Genomic DNA, 20,000 nt, shown 5'->3' on the forward strand with positions numbered 1-20,000 from the left:
TTAGAATGGAGACTGAGAGCCAGGCCATCAGTGTGTGACCTCACCAATGCACTTTTGGAAGAATAGAAAATTCCTATAAACACACTCCGCAACCTTGTGGACAGCCTTCCCAGAAGAGTTGTTGATCTAAAAATTTAAGTGTTGAATAAAAAAAAAAAAGACTTATTTGTTTAAACATTTTTATAACTGAAACCTGAGGGGAGCCCTAAAGGTTAAAACTAAAATAAATATTGTGAAAAATATCAAAATGCTTTCATTTTTCAGTGTGCGGCCCTCAGTGGGAAAAGTTTGCACACCCCTGGTGTATATGGTTGTTTAGGGCCACATCGCCATTGCCTGGGCTTTTTTAAATGTTATTTTAAATCTGTTAGTCAAAAACACGACCTCAAAAAATTTGAGATAAAAATGTTTTTTTTCTTTCAGAGTTCAATAAGAAGTTTTGAATCCAATTAGAAGGAAAACAAAGACTTCAAATGGCACCTGTACAATTCCGTTCAATGGGCATGAGTTTATATTCCAGATCATGTCCAATGTTCATGTGGGGGGGGGGGGGGGGGGGGGGGGGGAAAGGTTGATATATCCAAAGGGGAAAGAAAATTGAAGTCTGCCATCAAAAAGCCAAATTGGCATAGAAATAAACTTACACTAGCAGTTAACATTTTGTTATTGTCCTCAAAATAAATAACTTGCCACGTAGTAAACAATTATTGACCTATTTTATACAGCACTATCAATACATGATCACTTTCACTATATTCCTCACAATCAATAACATTTAATCAGCACTTAGCCAAGTTTTTTAAAGAATCTATTTGAAGCCAATTCAAAACTGCTATGCCGTTAAGGACATGTATCTAAAAAGTAGCCAAAACACAATAAATGGACAAAAACGACCAACAAACTAATGTTATTTAGACATAATATGTTTGCAGAAAATGTTCGGCTGTCATATAAACTCAAATAGTATGGTCGTTTTAAAAACATGGCTGTAAATCTGTCACGGTGACAGCGTTTGAGGCGATGCTAAATGGGCAATTATCTCTATGAGCTTTTGGATATAAAAGGCCCGCGTTAATACATTCTTGTTGCCAGTGAATACATTGAATATATATATATTTTTTTAAATCAGGTTTTCTCTTGTTCATTCCCTTTGTCTTCATGTGTAATTGGTTATAATAACTACAATGTTTTGATAAGGCTCCCTTTACTCATTTAAGAAAGTCTCCTATCTCCACTAGAGGGTGCTGTCGTGCTGAGCAAGATTCTGTCTCCATTGTGGCACAGTGCTTCTCTAACTTTTCTCACCAAGTACTACCTCGGGGGAAAAACTTGGCTCTCTAAGCGGCCAACATTAAAATACAGTAGCGTGGTAGGCCTAAGTAATCATTAAAAACCTTTTTTTTTTGCCACGTAAGCGTTAAAAGTTAAAAACAAAAGACTGACTTATTTTTAACACTTTTATAAGTGGGGCCCTCTTGGATCCCCAATAATTTTAGTGCCATTTTTTTCAAAAACTGTCATTGCTCAAAATATAATAATGAATCAAAATTGGTGTTATGAATTATTGACATATTCAAGGCTCCAATTACGTCACATTAAATATTCCATTTTGTAATATTTTGGGGGAGAGTATTGCATATTTTGTGTGTTTGCCATACAAAAAACATTTTCTTTGACAAAAAGGGCATAAAACAAACCAAAAAAGTATAAAAATTTAAGATTAACAAATAGATAAGAAGTTGATTGAAAGACTTAAAAGTAAAAAAAAAAAGAAAAAAGATTGACTTATTTTTAACACTTTTATAAGTGGGGCCCTTTTGCATCCCAATAATGTTAGTGGTATTTTCTTTTTAAACCATAATTCTTAAAAAAAAATTAATGAATCAAAATCACTGTTATGAATTATTGACATATTCAAGGCTCCAATTACTTCACATCCAATATTACTCTTTGTAATATTTTTTGGGAGAAATATTGCATATTTTGTGTGTTTCTCATATAAAGAAACATGTTCTTTGACAAAAAGGACATAAAACAAACAAGATATGAAGTTGATTGAAAGACTTAAGTGTTGAAAATGTAAAAAAAAAAATTGACCTTTTTTTTTTTTTAACACTTTTATGAGTGAGGCCCTTTTGGATCCCCAAATATTTCAGCAGGATTTTTTTTTGAAACTGTAATTGCTAAAAAAAAAAAAAAAAGAATCAAAATCAGTGTAATGAATTATTGACATATTCAAGGCTCCAATTACGTCACATTAAATATTCCATTTTGTAATATTTTGGGGGAAAATATTGAATATTTTGTGTGTTTCTCATATAAAAAACAACATGTTCTTTGACAAAAAGGACATAAAACAAACAAGATATGAAGTTGATTGAAAGACTTAAGTGTTGAAAATGTAAAAAAAAAAAAGATCAACCGTTTTTTTAACACTTTAATGAGTGGGGCCCTTTTGGATCCCCAAATATTATAGCGGGATTTTTTTTTTTTTAAACTGTCATTGCTAAAAAAAAAAAAAGAATCAAAATCAGTGTAATGAATTATTGACATATTCAAGGCTCCAATTACGTCACATTAAATATTCCATTTTGTAATCTTTTTTTGGCCACTGTAACATTACACAGTTTGAACAGTAACACTGTTTGAATTCAGGAGGATAAAACACTGTACTTTAATCGAGCGATTCTTTGGCGTACCACTAGATGGAGCCCTCCTACCACGGTTTGAGAATCCCTGCTCCTAGGCTATCAACATTGGAATTTTGACAAATTTTTTCGCCATACATTTGTATTCATATAAAACGATTTCCATACTATTTAATTTGATACATGTTTTGGACCCAAAAAAAATTAAAAAAATTATTTAATTAAAGGCCTACTGAAATGATTTTTTAAAATTTAAACGAGGATAATCCATTCTATGTGTCATACTTGATCAATTTGCGATATTGCCATATTTTTGCTGAAAGGATTTAGTAGAGAACATCGACGACAAATTTCGCAACTTTTGGTCGCTGATAAAAAAAGCCTTGCCTGTACCGGAAGTAGCGTGACATCACAAGTTGAAAGGCTCCTCACATTTCCCCATTGTTTACACCAGCAGCTAGAGCGATTCGGACCGAGAAAGCGACGATTACCCCATGATTTTAGCCATGATGAAAGATTTGTGGATGAGGAACGTGAGAGTGAAGGACTAGAGTGCAGTGCAGGACGTATCTTTTTTCGCTCTGACCGTAACTTAGGTACAAGCTGGCTCATTGGATCCCACACTCTCTCCTTTTTCTATTGTGGATCACGGATTTGTATTTTAAACCCCCTCGGATACTATATCCTCTTGAAAATGAGAGTCGAGAACGCGAAATGGACATTCACAGTGACTTTTATCTCCACGACAATACATCGGTGAAGCACTTTAGCTACGGAGCTAACGTGATAGCATCGTGCTTAAATGCAGATAGAAACAAAATAAATAAGCCCCTGACTGGAAGGATAGACAGCAGATCAACAATACTACTATCAGGAGACACCGAACCAAACACTGGATCTGTAACCACACGGTTAATGCTGTGCTGCCTGTCGAAGCCTAGCAATGCTGTTGCCAACGACGCCATTGAAGCTAATTTAGCTACGGGACCTCGTCAGAGCTATGATAAAAACATTAGCGCTCCACCTACGCCAGCCCTCATCTGCTCATCAACACCCATGCTCACCTGCGTTCCAGCGATCGACGGCGCGACAAAGATCACCCGATCATCGATGCGGTCGGCGGCTAGCGTCGGATAGCGCGTCTGCTATCCGACTCAAAGTCCTCCTGGTTGTGTTGCTGCAGCCAGCCGCTAATACACCGATCCCACCTACAACTTTCTTCTTTGCAGTCTTCATTGTTCATTAAACAAATTGCAAAAGATTCACCAACACAGATGTCCAGAATACTGTGGAATTTTGCGATGAAAACAGAGCTGTTTGTTTTGGGATACAATGTGTCCGAATACTTCCGTTTCAACCATTGACGTCACGCGCAAACGTCATCATACATAGACGTTTTCAAACGGAAGTTTCCCGGGAAATTTAAAATTGCACTTTATAAGTTAACCCGGCCGTATTGGCATGTGTTGCAATGTTAAGATTTCATCATTGATATATAAACTATCAGACTGCGTGGTCGGTAGTAGTGGCTTTCAGTAGGCCTTTAAATTAAAAAACATACATTTGCAACCCTTCCTACCAGGGATAAAAGCCACTAAGTGGAGCGGTGTAAATTTGCCATGATGTTATTATCAGTGAGGGAGCAGGAAGGGGCTAGGAATAAGTCTGGTGTTGACCCAGCTGAGCGTGTAGTAGCTGCGTGCGTTCTCCACGCTGCGCTTCAGGACGCTGCGCCCCCCGCCCGCGGAGCTGTGCACCAGCCTGCGCCCCAAGGCCCAGAGTCCCCGCAGGACGCTGAACCAATAGCGGAGCACCTGCTCCTCGCTCCCGCCCGCCTCGAACCCCGCCAAGTGCAGGTGCACCTTGGCCACCAGGTGATGGATGCGCCGCAAGGTCCCCATTTCCACCCAGTTCTGGAAGACACGCCACACGGCACTGAGCAGGTCGGCGTACAGGAAGTGCACCTGGGGGGGGAACATAGGGATGATGACGTCATCATAAAGCAGGGGTGTCCAAAGTGCCACCATTCTAAAAATACTACTAAAAAAACATTAAAAAGTGGAATAAAAAAGCAAACATGGCATAAAACAAACAAAAATAATAAAAACTTAAAATTAACAAATAGATATGAAGTTGATCGAAAGACCTAAGCGTTAAAAGTAAAAAAAAAAAAAAAGAGAAAAGATTTACTTATTTTTAACACTTTTATGAGTGGGGCCCTTTTGGATCCACAATAATTTTAGCATTTTTTTTTTTTTTTTTTAACTGTCGATGTTTAAAAACTAACAATGAATCAAAATCAGTGTTATGAATTATTGACATATTCAAGGCTCAAATAACTTCCATCCATCCATTTTCTACCACTTGTCCCTTTTGGGGTCACGGGGGGTGCTGGAGCCTATCTCAGCTGCATTCGGGCGGAAGGTGGGGTACACCCTGGACAAGTCGCCACCTCATCACAGGGCCAACACAGATAGACAGACAACATTCACACACTAGGGACCATTTAGTGTTGCCAATCAACCTATCCCCAGGTGCATGTCTTTGGAGGTGGGAGGGGCCTATCCCCAGGTGCATGTCTTTGGAGGTGGGAGGGGCCTATCCCCAGGTGCATGTCTTTGGAGGTGGGAGGAAGCCAGAGTACAATTTTGTAATATTTTTTTGGGGAAATATTGCATATTTTGTGTGTTTGTCATATAAAAAAAACATTTTCTATGACGAAAAGGGCATAAAACAAACAAAAATAATAATACAAATTTAAAATTAACGAATAGATATGAAGTTGATTGACAGACTTAAGCGTTAAAAGTTAAAAGCAAAAAGATTGACTTATTTTTAACACTTTTATGAGTGGGGCCCTTTTGGATCCCCAATAATTTTAGCAAGATTTCTTTTTTTTAAACTGTCGTCGCTCAAAAAATAATAATGAATCAAAATCAGTGTTATGAATTATTGACATATTCAAGGCTCCAATTACTTCACATCAAATATTACACTTTGTAATATTTGGTGGGAAAATATTGCATATTTTGTGTGTTTGCCATACAAAAACATTTTCTTTGACAAAAAGGGCATAAAACAAACCAAAAAAGTATACAAACTTAAGATTAACAAATAGATATGAAGTTGATTGGAAGACTTAAGCGTTAAAAGTAAAAAAAAGATTGACTTATATTTAACACTTTTTATCCTTTTGGATCCCAATAATAGTGGGATTTTCTTTTTAAACCATAATTCTTAAAAAAATAATAATGAATCAAAATCACTATGATTAATTATTGACATACTCAAGGCTCCAATTACTTTACATTACTCTTTGTAATATTTTTTGGGGGAAATATTGCATATTTTGTGTGTTTGTCATATAAAAAAACATTTTCTTTGACAAAAAGGGCATAAAACAAAAAAAAAAGTTATACAAACTTAAAATTAACAAATAGATATGAAGTTGATTAAAAGACTTAAATGTTGAAAATGTTAAAAAAAAAAGATTGACCTTTTTTAACACGTTTAAGAGTGGGGCCCTTTTGGATCCCCAAATATTTTAGCGGGATTTATTTTTTTTAAACTGCTATTGCTAAAAAAAAAAAATAATGAATCAAAATCAGTGTTATGAATTATTGACATATTCAAAGCTCCAATTACTTCACATCAAAAATTCCATTTTGTAATCTTTTTTGGGGACAATATTACATATTTTGTGTGTTTGTCATATAAAAACAATTTCTTTGACAAAAAGGGCAGAAAACAAACAAAAAACATACAAAAATATCAGACATTCAAAATTAACAAATAGATATGAAGTTGATCTAGACCAGTGGTTCTCAAAATTTTTTTGTCATCCCCCACTTTGGACAAGGGGGAGTTTTCAAGCCCCACCTGCCCCAACAGAACGCTAATGCCAAGCTTAACATTTTCAAATTTATTGAACATCAAGTAACATCAAGTTGTATACATTCAAACTCAATAACATAAAATAACATCAAGTTCAATAATAAATAAAATAACTGTGCAGCTGTGGTATAACTTGCATCAAGTTCAATAATAAATCAAATAACTTGCATCAAGTTCAATAATAAATCAAAGAACTTGCATCAAGTTCAATAATAAATAAAACAAAAGTGTTATAACTTGCATCAAGTTCAATAATAAATAAAACAAAAGTGTTATAACTTGCATCAAGTTCAATAATAAATCAAATAACTTGCATCAAGTTCAATAATAAATAAAACAAAAGTGTTATAACTTGCATCAAGTTCAATAATAAATCAAAAGTGTTATAACTTGCATCAAGTTCAATAATAAATCAAAAAAATTGTTATAACTTGCATCAAGTTCAATAATAAATCAAATAAAAGTGTTATAACTTGCATCAAGTTCAATAATAAATAAAATAAAAGAGTTTTAACTTGCTTCAAGTTCAATAATAAATCAAATAACTTGATGCGTAATAATAAATAAAATAAAAGTGCCACTTTGCAATCTTTGCAAAAAAAAAGGAGGAGCTGTGCATTTTGGCAAGACAGAGCGAGTGAACAGGGGCGCCGCTAGGGATTTTGGGCCCCATGAAAAGAATCTTTACAGGGCCCCCAACACAGCGGCAACATTTTTTGATGCTATTTTACATACAATTATGCATTTTAATGGTATTCTGAATACAATGGAATTAATTTTGAGTCATTTATTTGCTGCACCACTGATTCTTGAGACTGTGGTAAAATGTATTATATTTTGTATTATATTATTTCAACACACACAGCTGCTCACCTCCTTCCTCATGTGGGGGCACTGGGGCTGATTCAGGGGCAGGGGGACTTGGGGGCTGACAGACAGCTGCTGCTGCTGTTGGTGCACTTGACTCTGTTCAGAATGAGGCGTCATTTTGACAGCGGGGAGATCAACTATTATTGAATAAGAACAGCTTGATAAATGTTTGACTGGATTGATTATTTAACTAATATAGCAGTAAAATGTAAAAATCCAGAGTTTTCTTGAGCTAACATGGTGAGAAAAGTGAGCTAGCTTATTACCACAGACAGGGACAAAGTTAATATGCATAACTTTCCACCACAACTAACAAACCCACCTTTTTTTGAGAAATATTGGGTGACATATTGTCGACCCTTCAACTCCTTCTCCTCTCTTATTTTATTTTCCTTTATTTTTTGGCTGCCTGATTTTTGAGGCATACTGCTGTCCCCTCCGCTTTGCCCGCTGTGGCGCTGTCTGTGACAAATCGTCTGCTCTACCTGCAGCTGATCCAGTCGGACTGAACCATTTTACGTAAATAGAGGGGGGGGGGGGAAGGGAGGGCCCTGCAGGTGTTGATGCTTCCAAAACAAATAAAGGTATTGTTACCAGGACATGGAAAATAAAACATGTGTGATTATATGTTAGTTAATAACTTAGTGTCATTATTTTTTCTGTATTATAATTTCATCATCATTAGGGACCTCTCTGGGCCCCCCTCCATCATGGGCCCCTAGAATCCGTCTCCTTTACCCCCCCTTTTCGGCGCCCCTGCAAGTGAACATGAGTTTTACAGTACTCCAGCATTAGTGGCTGCAATGAGCCTGTTTTGCACTGCACAGCTTTTCAAATCGGGGTTGCATGCTTGACACTGCCACTGTTAAAACCTCATTGAGTTCGGGGCTGAGCTGGCTTGACGCGAGTGCTTCCCGGTGAATGACACACAGTGTGTCCAATGCGCATTTGGCGCAACCCTCTTTATTAGAGCCTGCAGCCCGTTTCTTTACCCTGCCATGGTCTGTGCGCCATCAGAGCAAAAGCCCACACAGTTTTCCCATTTAAGGTTGTGTTCTTTGAGGAAACTGTCCATTATCTCGAACAGCTCATCAGCAGTGGCTCTATTTTTTATGTATTTGCAAAACAGCAAATCCTCGCACAGTGACTCGCCATTCAGAGAGCTTCCGCTTAGCCCCGCCCCCATTAGTTACTGTTGCTATCTCTGTCAAACTTGCGCTCCTACCTAGAAATTTAAAGTCTACAGGAAAAATAAGTAATTTACATTTATTTATATAGCGGTTTCCACAGACAGAATCACAAAGTGATTTACAGTGTGTATAGAAAATGAAAGCATAGTAAAAAAAATAAATCTAAGAATATAATTTAAAAAAAAAAAAAAAGTAAAGTGAAATTTCCTCCCGTTCCTCGCGCCCCACCTGTCATGTCTCTATTCCCCACCAGTGGGGCGCGCCCCACACTTTGAGAAACGCTGATCTAGACACTGAAGTGTTGAGGGTAAAAAAAATAATGTATCACTTATTCAACACTTTTATGTTTATTTTAGTGGGACTTTTTAACATGTCATTGCTCAAAAAAAATAAAAATAAAAAAATAAATAATAATCAATTATGTTATGAATTATTGACCTATTATTATTATTATTACTTCACATCAAATATTCCACTTTGAAATTTTTTCAGAGGAAAATATTTTGTGTTTTTCTTTGGCAAAAAGGGCATAAAACAAACAAAAACATAAAACGATAATTAAAACTTATAATCAAATTATAGAGCTGAAGTTAATCTTGAGAATTAAGTGTTAAAAAAAAATAAAAAAAATAATGCATGACTTATTTTAATACTTTTCTGGGTGGGGCCCTTACCCAAGAATTTAAGTGTGATTTTTTTTAAACTGTCATTGCTCTAAAAATAATAATGAATTAAAATCAATGTTATTATGAATTATTGGCCTATTTAAGGCTCCAATTATTTCACATCAAATTTACATTGACATTATTTTGGGAAAATATTGCATATTTTATGTATTTGCCATAAGAAATGGCTTTTCTTTGATAAAAAGGCAATAAAACAAACACAAACATAAAACAATAATTAAAACTTATAATCGAAGGATAGATCTGAAGTTGATCTTGAGACTTAAGTGCTTAAAAAAAAATAAAAAAAAATGTATGACTTATTTGTACCACTTTTCTGGGTGGGGCCCTTAGCGGTCCCACCGCTAAGGGCCTTTCTTGAGAAAAAAAGTGTTGAAAATTTAAAATAAATAAATAATGTATTACTTATTTTTAACACTTTTCTGGGTGGGGCCCTTACCCCAATCATTTTTGTGGGATTTAAAAAAAAAACATAAAACTATAATTAAAACTAATAATCGAAGGATAGATCTGAAGTTGATCTTGAGACTTAATTGTGGAAAATAAAATAAAAAATAATGTATGACTTATTTTTACCACTTTTAAGAGTGTGGCCCTTACCGGTCCCCAATCATTTTTGTGGGATTTTTTTTAAAACTGTCATTGCTCAAAAAATAATCATGAATTAAAATCAATATTATGAATTATTGACCTATTTAAGGCTCCAATTACTTCACATCAAATAATTTACGTTGATATTATTTGGGGGAAAATATTGCATATTTTATGTATTTGACATGAATGTGAGTGTGAATGTTGTCTGTCTATCTGTGTTGGCCCTGTGATGAGGTGGCGACTTGTCCAGGGTGTACCCCGCCTTCCGCCCGAATGCAGTTGAGATAGGCTCCAGCACCCCCCGCGACCCCGAAAGGGACAAACGGTAGAAAATGGATGGATGGATGGATGGACATAAAAAACTGTCTTTTCTTTGACAAAAAGGGCAAAAAACATAAAAGAGAAGGAAGTTGATTGAGAGATTTAAGTGTTGAATAACTATAAATATATGACTCATTTTTATGACTTGAGAGGGAGTTCTAAAGGAAAAAATAAATCTTATGTATTGCTATCAAAATGGCCCCTGCATGCTGCCCTCAGTGGAAAAAGTTTGGACACCCCTGTAATGGACCACAGCGTGGTTGTCGCTCCCCCTTGTGGCCATTGGGTGTAACTGAGCCTCCGCTGTCTGTCTTTAACTGTTGCCATGGCAGCTCCAGACGGCGCAGAGCCCTGTTGCTATAGGAACATGCCAGTCTGCAGCGTGCTGATTGCGACAGGTGTGTGCAGGTGCGTCTTACTACTGGGTGTCCCAGCGTCGCCATGATGTCCGCCAGCGTTTGCGACACGCTGGCCTTGCGCCTCCTCGCCACTCCGGCCACATCCTGTGGCGGCGCGTTGCGTCGCCGTGGCGACCGGCCCAGCTGTTGCCACGGCGACCACCGGACGCATCGCCACCGGCGGGATCAAAGCTGTGGACTTGGCAGCCCAGCCCCGACACCGTCTTTAGGAAGTCGGCGTCTCCCCCGTCCAGGCTGGGGGCGAGAGAAACACACCTTCAATTATTTATTGGAGTCCACGCACACACACACACACCTGAAGGAGTAGGCAACGCAGGGCGCGTCTGCAGTGGGGAGCAGCCATTCCTCGGCACACAGCAGCCAGAGAGGCCAGGCTGCAGGAGGCCTGAACCTGACCCGGCAGGAGCGCCCTGGAGCAGTTCACCTGGAGGCCGCGCCACAAGAAGAAGTGAGGAAGCAGCATTTCTGGCATGAACAATGAGTTGGAGCAAAGTGGAAGATGACCTTTGGGGGCCCCGTGAAGGAGGCTCCTGTCAGTCGAAAAGTGAATTATGTCCATCATTCATTGCACATGATGTTGTGATAATATTCTGGCTGAAAGTACACAGTCAACACGTATTTGTGGATTATGGCGGAATATTCGCAGATTTTTTTTCAAATGTTATTTTTTTCAGTACATTTTTTTTCATTCAGTTCTAGATCTTTCAGTTTTCAAACTAATTTTCAGTTTTCAATCTTACTTTTTACAGCAGTGGTCCCCAACCTTTTTGTAACTGCGGACCGGTCAACGCTTGAAAATTTGTCCCACGGACAAATCGCTGCCTTTGTGTCCTTGGGCAGGACACTTCACCCTTGCCCCCGGTGCCGCTCACACTGGTGAATGAATGATAGGTGGTGGTCGGAGGGGCCGTAGGCGCAAACTGGCAGCCTCGCTTCCATCAGTCTACCCCAGGGCAGCTGTGGCTACAAATGTAGCTTACCACCACCAGGTGTGAGTGAAGGATGGGTTCCCACTTCTTTGTGAGTGCAGTGTTTCCCACACATTCATTTATTTGTGGCCCGCCACGAAAGAATTACGTCCGCCACAAATTAAAAAAATAAATAAATATATATATATATTTTTTGTCCTGTCCAGCTTCTCAGACAAATCATAAAGTTGATGCAGATGCCCATATAGGCTGTTCAGATTTACTTTACAAAAGAGAAGTGTAGGATACTTCTCTTGTTGCCTTATTTGTATTTGACCACTACTGTTTTCTGTTTATTTGTTACTGACTGTGGCAGGACACCTCTGCCTCTGTTTCACTTTATGTTGCTGGTAAATAATATGGTTGTAGTAGTAGGCTAAAGTTAAATTATTTAGTATGCACTAATTAAAGGGGCAGAGCTTTAAGGGACATTTTAGCTTTTATATTTTATAAGATATATTTTTTGTAAAACCACAATTAATAAATATATTTCAGTGAATAACTTATTGTTCAAATCTGTATATAAATATGTACATAAAGTGTTGTAATTATATTGTAAAATGGATGGATGGATGGACGTTTAAAACAAAACTGTAATTATTAATTAGTAAGTATACATTTTTTGAGCCTTTTTAGAGAAAATCATATCATTGTAGTAAATTATGCAAATTACTCGATGATGTCATGGTGACCACGCCCATAGCCACGCCCCCACCGCCACAGGTATCTTGGCAGTTTATGGGAAACACTGGAGTGCTAATAGAAAAGTGCTATAAAAAATCTAATCCATTATTATTATTATTATTAATTCCTGAAGGAATTGCGTGTGAATGCTCCAATGCTGAAGTTAAACTGAAATCCTGGATTTTTTTTTTTAGAATTGTTGAAGTAGAGCACGCAATTCCCAAACCGGCTGAATATTTTGAAGTTGGAACGGTTTGAATCAGATGAAAAATGTGGGAGTTGTGGAACTTTGAAAAATATACCATTGATTTCAATGGGAATTTCCCAAAAATTTGGGGATTTCTGGAAAAGCAGGAATTTTTTTGAAAATTGTAAAAAACTTGAAAGGTCTGAATTAGAGATGTGCAGTAATATTGGACTGCCGATATTATCGGCTGATAAATGTAATATTTCGGAAATTATCGGTATCGGTTTCAAAAAGTAAAATGTATGACTTTTTAAAACGCCGCTGTGTACACGGACGTAGGGAGAAGTACAGAGCGCCAATAAACCTTAAAGGCACTGCCTTTGCGTGCCGGCCCAATCACATAATATCTACGGCTTTTCACACACACAAGTGAATGCAAGGCATACTTGGTCAACAGCCATACAGGTCACACTGAGGGTGAGCGTATAAACAACTTTAACACTGTTACAAATATGCGCCACACTGTGAACCCACACCAAACAAGAATGACAAACACATTTCGGGAGAACATCCGCACCGTAACACAACAGAACAAATACCCATCCCACGGGTGTTGATGCCCCCCCATCCCTGCCCACCTCAACCTCCTCATGCTTTCTCAGGGAGAGCATGTCCCAAATACCAAGCTGCTGTTTTGAGGCATTTAAAAAAAAATAATGCACTTTGTGACTTCAATAATAAATATGGCAGTGCCATGTTGGCATTTTTTTTCCATAACTTGAGTTGATTTATTTTTGAAAACCTTGTTACATTGTTTAATGCATCCAGCGGGGCATCACAACAAAATTAGGCATAATAATGTGTTAATTCCACGACTGTATATATCGCTATCGGTTGATATCGGAATCAGTAATTAAGAGTTGGACAATATCGGAATATCGGCAAAAAAGCCATTATCGGACATTTCTAGTCTGAATGAGTGGAAATGGTTGGTGTTGGAATTTTTCCAATCGGTCGAGAAATGTTGAAGTAGAACATGTTGAATTGAGAATTCCTTACGGAATTCCTGGAATTTCGGGAAAAGCGGGAATTTTTCCAGTTCAAAAAACAACTTTGTTTTTTGTCTTGATTAAGAGAAATGTTTTGACGGTGGAACGGTTGAAATGCATTGAAAATTGTGAAAGGAGTAGTCGCCAGAAAAAAGGGTGGAAATAGGGCTTACGGAAAACCAGGAATTCTGGAAAATCCTGGAATTTTTTTAAAACTTGGAAAACATGTAATTTAAAATTCCAGGATGATGGAATGTGTTGAAGGTGGAATGGTTTGAATCGGTTGAAAAATGTGGAAATGTTGGAAAAATGGCCAGTTAATTTTGAATGGGAAAAATGTCCAGGAAAACCTGGAGTTCTGGGAAATATGGGAATTTTTGGAATTTGTCAAGGAAAAGCCCGCGATTCCCGAATGGGCTGAACAGTTTGAAGTTGGAACGGTTTGAATCGGGTGAAAAATGTGGAAGGTAGAGCGCGCCACAGTCTGGAGAAGAAGAAGAAGATTTTAAAAAAACGTGTGTGAAAGCTTTGGAGCTTTCACACAATTAATAATGAAATCCAGAGGCAAATTCATACATTATTGGGTGTTACATGGCAGCCATAACTGCAATGTGGCTCTCAAAGAAAATGAGTTTGACATCCCTGCTGTAGAGGAATGACAGTAATGTGTGTGTGGGAGTGCTCAGGTCAAAGGTTGTGACCCAAGTCCTATACATGAGACACGCCTGCCTGAGGCAGTACTGTGATATACCATCGCAATTAACACCCCCCTCACACACAAACTGAGCTATGTGGTCACCATGGCAACACAACAAAGAGTTGGGGAATGAGTCAGAGTTTAGCCTTGAGTAGAAAAACAAGGTTTGAAGGGGGAGATCAGGCACGGGGGCTGCTTGAGGTGACACGTGGCCAAAACCAAACACCTCAGCGACCCCTCATCAGGTCAGTTTCAGTTTCCGTCACTTCTTACACCCCTGGGGGGGCTCAAAGTGCAGCGTTTTTTTTAACGGCCCTTAATGGCATATTGTCTAAATAAAAAGCCACGCTGAAAATATAAACAATAAAAGGCACCAGGGAAAAAACTAATACTCCTACAGTGGAACCTACTGGAATACTAACATTTATGTGGACCAACTCATCAAGTTCTGGTCCAGCGGGGTTCTTCTTTTTACTAAACATGGTCGACATAATAAAATGTGAGAGTCAAAGGGGTCATTTCTCTGTAAAAAAAAATACTAGCAGCGTTGGGAAAACTACTTTAAAAAAATAATTATAGCTACTTGTTACTTTGCCAAAAAATACATCGAATTAGTGACTGAACTACGTTAATTAAATGTAATTAATTACAAGCGAAAGTAATTATTGCGTTACTTTAATAAATGGGGAAAAAAAACAAAAATATGTGATGTGTCATGAAAGCGGAGTGTTTTTGAGTGTCTTTAAGAGGCGGTGCCTGTTACCAAGTGACATCAGTGAGAGAGCCAGGCAGGATATGATTAGCTCAGGTTAGGGATGTCCGATAATATCGGACTGCCGATATTATCGCCCGATAAATGCTTTAAAATGTAATATCGGAAATGATCGGTATTGGTTTCAAAATGATTGGTATCGGTTTCAAAATGATTGGTATCGGTTTCAAAAAGTAAAATGTATGCCTTTTTAAAACGCCGCTGTGTACACGGACGTAGGGAAAAGTAAAGAGCGCCAATAAACCTTAAAGGCACTGCATTTGCGTGCCGTCTCATTCACATAATATCTACGGCTTTTCACACACACAAAAGTGAATGCAAGGCATACTTGGTCAGCGGCCATACAGGTCACACTGAGGGTGACCGTATAAACAACTTTAACACTGTTACAAATATGTGCCACACTGTGAACCCACACCAAACAAGAATGACAAACACTTCGGGAGAATATCCGCACCGTAACACAACAGAACAAATACCCAGAACCCCTTGCAGCACTAACTCTGCCGGGACGCTACAATATACACCCCCTGCTAGACCCCCCCCCCCCAATAATAAATATGGCAGCTCATTTTTGTATTTTTTTTTTCTTGTTTTTGAACACTGACTTTTTTCAGTACAGGGCCAACACAGATAGACAGACAACATTCACACTCACATTCACACACTAGGGACCATTTTAGTGTTGCCAATCAACCTATCCCCAGGTGCATGTCTTTGGAGGTGGGAGGGGCCTATCCCCAGGTGCATGTCTTTGGAGGGGGGAGGAAGCCAGAGTACCCACGCAGTCACGGGGAGAACATGCAAACTCCACACAGAAAGATCTCGAGCCCGGGATTGAACTCAGGACTACTCAGGACCTTCGTATTGTGAGGCACAATAGAATACAATTGTAGATATTACTGAATGTCTATTTCAATCATTCATGCAATGAACATGTTACCTGAGCATCGCGTTCTCTCGCAATACTTCCACATACCTGCAGCGAAAGCAACTCGTTCTCGTTGGCTCGCGCGACCTCCTCCGTTTCCACCGGCGTCCGGTCCCTGCGAGATCTCTGCCCAGGCTCGATGCTCATGACGGACAAAGCCACCGCGGCCTCACGCTAGCCCTGGCCGGCAACGGCGCCTCCGGCCAGTCGCAGCGCAAACACACCGAGCTGGAGAGCGAGCAGTAGCGGCGGCGGGACGAGGAGAAGAGCCACCTCAGGCCGGAGCAGTGCGCAGGCCCGCCGCATGGCATCCCCGCTGCTGCTGCGTGTGTGGGACGAGTCCGGAGGCCCCAGCTGAGACCTCCCCTCCCCGGACGGCACGCCGTCCCTGGGGGCGAAAGAGCGTGATGGACGAGGCACATTCCTGGAGCAGCAGGGGCTCCTCTTTACCACACGTGTGACGTCACACATGACTACACTGACCTGCTAAGATTTACATTTAACTAAAATGTTCTTTTCTTTGTGGTCGACTAAAGAAAAGTAGTGAGAATATCTCCATGTTAAGAAACCCGCCTTCGGGCTTCGCCACGTCTTGTTAGTAAACACAGACACGCCCCCTCCCACACACACACATACAGCGCGCCTCTTCCTTGTCGCCTCTTCTGCAACGCTCCAATAAAACACACCCAGATCTTCTCAGTTTCTAGCCGATACTACATAAAAAATAACGTAAAATAACGCAGTATCAGTAACGCATCATGTAGGAACGGTAACTGAGTTACTGAATATAAAAAATAACGCGTCAGATTACTATTTACTGCCAAAAGTAACGGCGTTACAGTAACGTGTTACAAAGTCCCAACACTGTTGATTAATGATGGACCGAACCGAAAATTTGGCCGCCGAAAAAATACATTGCTTACTGAAACCGGATGTTGTGATGACATATCTATTTCCACTGGCTGGGCTGCGTCTTTCCCCGCACACACGAATGATGTAGCAGTACAATGGCAGTGACTAAACTCTCACGTAACCACTTTTCCTGGCAAAGCAGGCACGTATGAGTTGTGTTTTGAAGCTGAGGTACGCCACACTCACACACTTCCATCATCATTTGTTGCTGAGCGAGGGTGAACCGGAAAAGCCAAAAAAATACCAATGATTTAGTATCGATACAACTTTTGTGCATATACACTAAATGAAAATACTTGATCCTTTGCAGATTATGTAAGATTACCCCCTTACAAAGATATGAACAGTACATAACTTTTATTGTACCTTTTCATAAGGATGATGTTTGATAAGAAATTATCGAGTTCGAGCCCATTATCGAATCCTCTTATCGAACCGATTCCTTATCGATTCTCTTAACGAGTCCAGATAGGTTGTTGTATATGGAAAAAAACACACAATATTTGGTTTAACAAAAGCTCACTTTTATTATATAAGAAAAAAATAAAATCTAATAAATAAATAAATATTGACTGTTACGCCCCTAAAAAAATAAAATAAAATAAATAAATATTGACTGTTGTTACCCAAAGTATATTAAGTGGGATTTTTCATAAAAACAAATATATACAGTAACACAAAAACAACCTGTCTCTGTGATCACTATAGGTGTATAAATAATAATATAGTGTTAAATAAAATCAGTCCCTTGGGCACAAAACTGAAAATAATACAGCTCTCCAAAAAGTGCACTTCTGCTGCTATTTGACATAACGGTTTGTTATGATGCTTTGACATTTTTGCACTTTATTTCTTTATTGAAAGAAAATTCTATGAAGAGAAAAGTTGTTTGCAAATGTGGTTACAATGCTAAAAAATGAAAAGTTAAAGCTAAAAAAAGAAATACACTTTATTAAATTAAAATCTTTCTTTATAGGGGGAAAGATGTGATGTTATGAGCAAGGGAAAATAACAACTACACTACCCAGCATGCAACGGGAGTGACGAGCATGCGTGGTAGCCCCGAAAAGTGTTGTTGCATGTCGTCACCCGTGAAAGTAAACGTCAAGAACTCAGCCAACACGCCTCGTCTGCATTATTTATAATTAGACAGACAACACATATACAGTGTGATTTTGTTTTGTTTACAAGGAAAGAAAAACAAAAGTTAAAAAAGGGAGATGTCATATATGTTGTATATATATGTATGTGCTGCGGTTGCTTTAAGAACGTTGTGACAGCTGCCGTAAAGGAGGTGCGTTGCTAGCCTGGTTGCTATGTTTCCGGTTGGTCGTAAAAGTGTTCGTCATGTGTTTGTACCCTGCTCAAATCTCTCAGTAAAGTTATTCATTGGATTTTACCTTTTGTTTTGAACTTTATTATTCCATTGTTTTTCGTGCTTTCCCTATCTGCGCCTAATGACTGAGCTACGTGACGTAAATTCTTGTGATGTCTCAAGGGGCATTCTGGTCGGGACGGGATTCGTTCCGAGGGATTCGAATAAAGAACCAACTCTTTTTCTTTACTATAGTGGTCTCGATAACGGGTACCGGTTCTCAAAAAGGGATTCGAGTCCGAGGACTCGGTTCTTTTCTTATCGAACAACCGGGAAAACCGGTTTCGAGTATCATCCCTACCTTTTCACTAACACACATTTTAATTTATTGTAGTATTTTTGTTCTCATGCTTACTTACCTGGCAAACAAATGAAGAGTATCCAAGAGCAAATACCTGCTGGTTTAGCTACTGTAATACGTTTCACTTCTGAAAGGAGATAGTCTGCAAGAAGATTAAATAGTGAAATTACGAAGAAAAACAAGTAATGTGTCTCAAAATACTCACCGAGAAATGTTGTCACAAACACGTATTCACCTGGCGTCCGGTATTGGCTATTTTTGTAACACAAATTGTGGCAAAAATCACCTCAACAAATTTGAGGCGGTGGAGGTCATATATATCAATCAATCAATCAATCAATCAATGTTTATTTATATAGCCCTAACCTGACTCTCGCCAGATCCTTGTAGTTTGCTGAGCTCCACACAAGGGTCTGGGCTCGAAGGCATTGCAAACTCCTTCAAGATAGCAAAAAAGAATGAACCAATCGGGATCGCCGGGCAGGATTTCATAGATGTGACGTAGCGCCGAAGGGACTGTTTGATTCTAACAACAATGGCGGCACGGAGCGAGGAGTCGTGTGCTGACATTGATTCTGCTATTGCAACTGTTTTATGACATCGATCGAATATTAATTATTTAAAAGATGAAGAGAGAATGGTTTTGAAGGCATTTATTGGTGGCAAGGATGTTTTGTCTCTTCTACCGACCGGGTTTGGATTTCCCATCAGCGTCGTGATTTGGATGCCAGTGGTTGAAGTAGCGCATCATTCAAGATAACGGACGAGTGGTTTATCCAATCACATACAATTATTTTTTTTACAAGACCCCGCCTTCTGAAATACGTCTCCTATTGAGAACTCCCAGATCTTTGTGTGGAGCTCAGCGAACTACAAGGATTCGGCGAGAGTCAGGTTAGGTTATATATATATATATATATATATATATATATATATATATATATATATATATATATATATATATATATATATATATATATATATAGGCTGACCATATTCTGAAATTCCAAAAAGAGGACACATATATGCGTGCCAAGGCGGGCAGCACGCCAAGGCCGGGACTAGGTGAAAATTTGCCAATGATACTCGAACTTGCTTCATAAGTAATATATTTATTTAAATAAAGCATTTTTTCTCCTATGTTGACAGTAGTGTTGGCGCTAGGAATTTTCAAAATGGGGTCCCAGGGACCCCATCAAATCATACAAATGGGGTCCCACAGTAAATTATTGGGGTACCACTTTTTTGTAAGCGTTTTGAAAACAAATGACAAATATATGCATTATCCTGTTATATCTCACATTCTATGTTGTGTTTTGGAAAAAGGTTGTCATAAACGAGCTCTCGCCCTGCACAGCTGTTTTGTGCTTTGTAGTGTCGATATGGGCTTGTAGATCTTTATTTGCCACAGATATACACGTTCCTGCTTTGCACACAGTGCATTCTGCTTCCCATGTGTCACGGCCAGGACCAAAACAAATACTTTTTCCGCAAATCATCCG

At 38.8% G+C, this 20,000-nt stretch overlaps 2 protein-coding genes across 2 annotated transcripts in view; both read right to left on the reverse strand.

The window, feature by feature from the left end:
• Positions 1 to 3,965: 3,965 nt before the first annotated feature.
• On the reverse strand, positions 3,966 to 10,751 carry LOC133650225 (probable methyltransferase-like protein 24). The gene is made up of 2 exons (XM_062047221.1): positions 10,623 to 10,751; positions 3,966 to 4,612 (listed from the first exon to the last, which is right to left on the reverse strand). The coding sequence occupies exons 1-2, from the start codon at positions 10,644 to 10,646 to the stop codon at positions 4,280 to 4,282; spliced, it is 357 nt and encodes a 118-aa protein (XP_061903205.1). The 5' UTR covers positions 10,647 to 10,751; the 3' UTR covers positions 3,966 to 4,279.
• A 75-nt stretch (positions 10,752 to 10,826) lies between these two features.
• The window catches only part of ahdc1 (AT hook, DNA binding motif, containing 1), a 46,372-nt gene continuing 37,198 nt past the window's right edge, over positions 10,827 to 20,000 (reverse strand). The window contains exon 5 of the mRNA XM_062047220.1: positions 10,827 to 10,856. The gene's annotated coding sequence lies outside the window, so the exon portion shown is untranslated. The remainder of the gene's footprint in view (positions 10,857 to 20,000) is intronic.

Source organism: Entelurus aequoreus, linkage group LG05 (assembly GCF_033978785.1).
Source record: "Entelurus aequoreus isolate RoL-2023_Sb linkage group LG05, RoL_Eaeq_v1.1, whole genome shotgun sequence".
NCBI classification, from domain to species: Eukaryota; Metazoa; Chordata; class Actinopteri; order Syngnathiformes; family Syngnathidae; genus Entelurus; species Entelurus aequoreus.

Excerpts from the sequence above, each read along its gene's own strand:
- LOC133650225 (XM_062047221.1), bottom strand. The coding sequence starts at position 10,646 with ATGGCGACGCTGGGACACCCAGTA. Across the intron at positions 4,613-10,622 it reads CGACGCTGGGACACCCAGTA|GTGCACTTCCTGTACGCCGA; the intron begins GTAAGACGCACC and ends TTCCCCCCCCAG.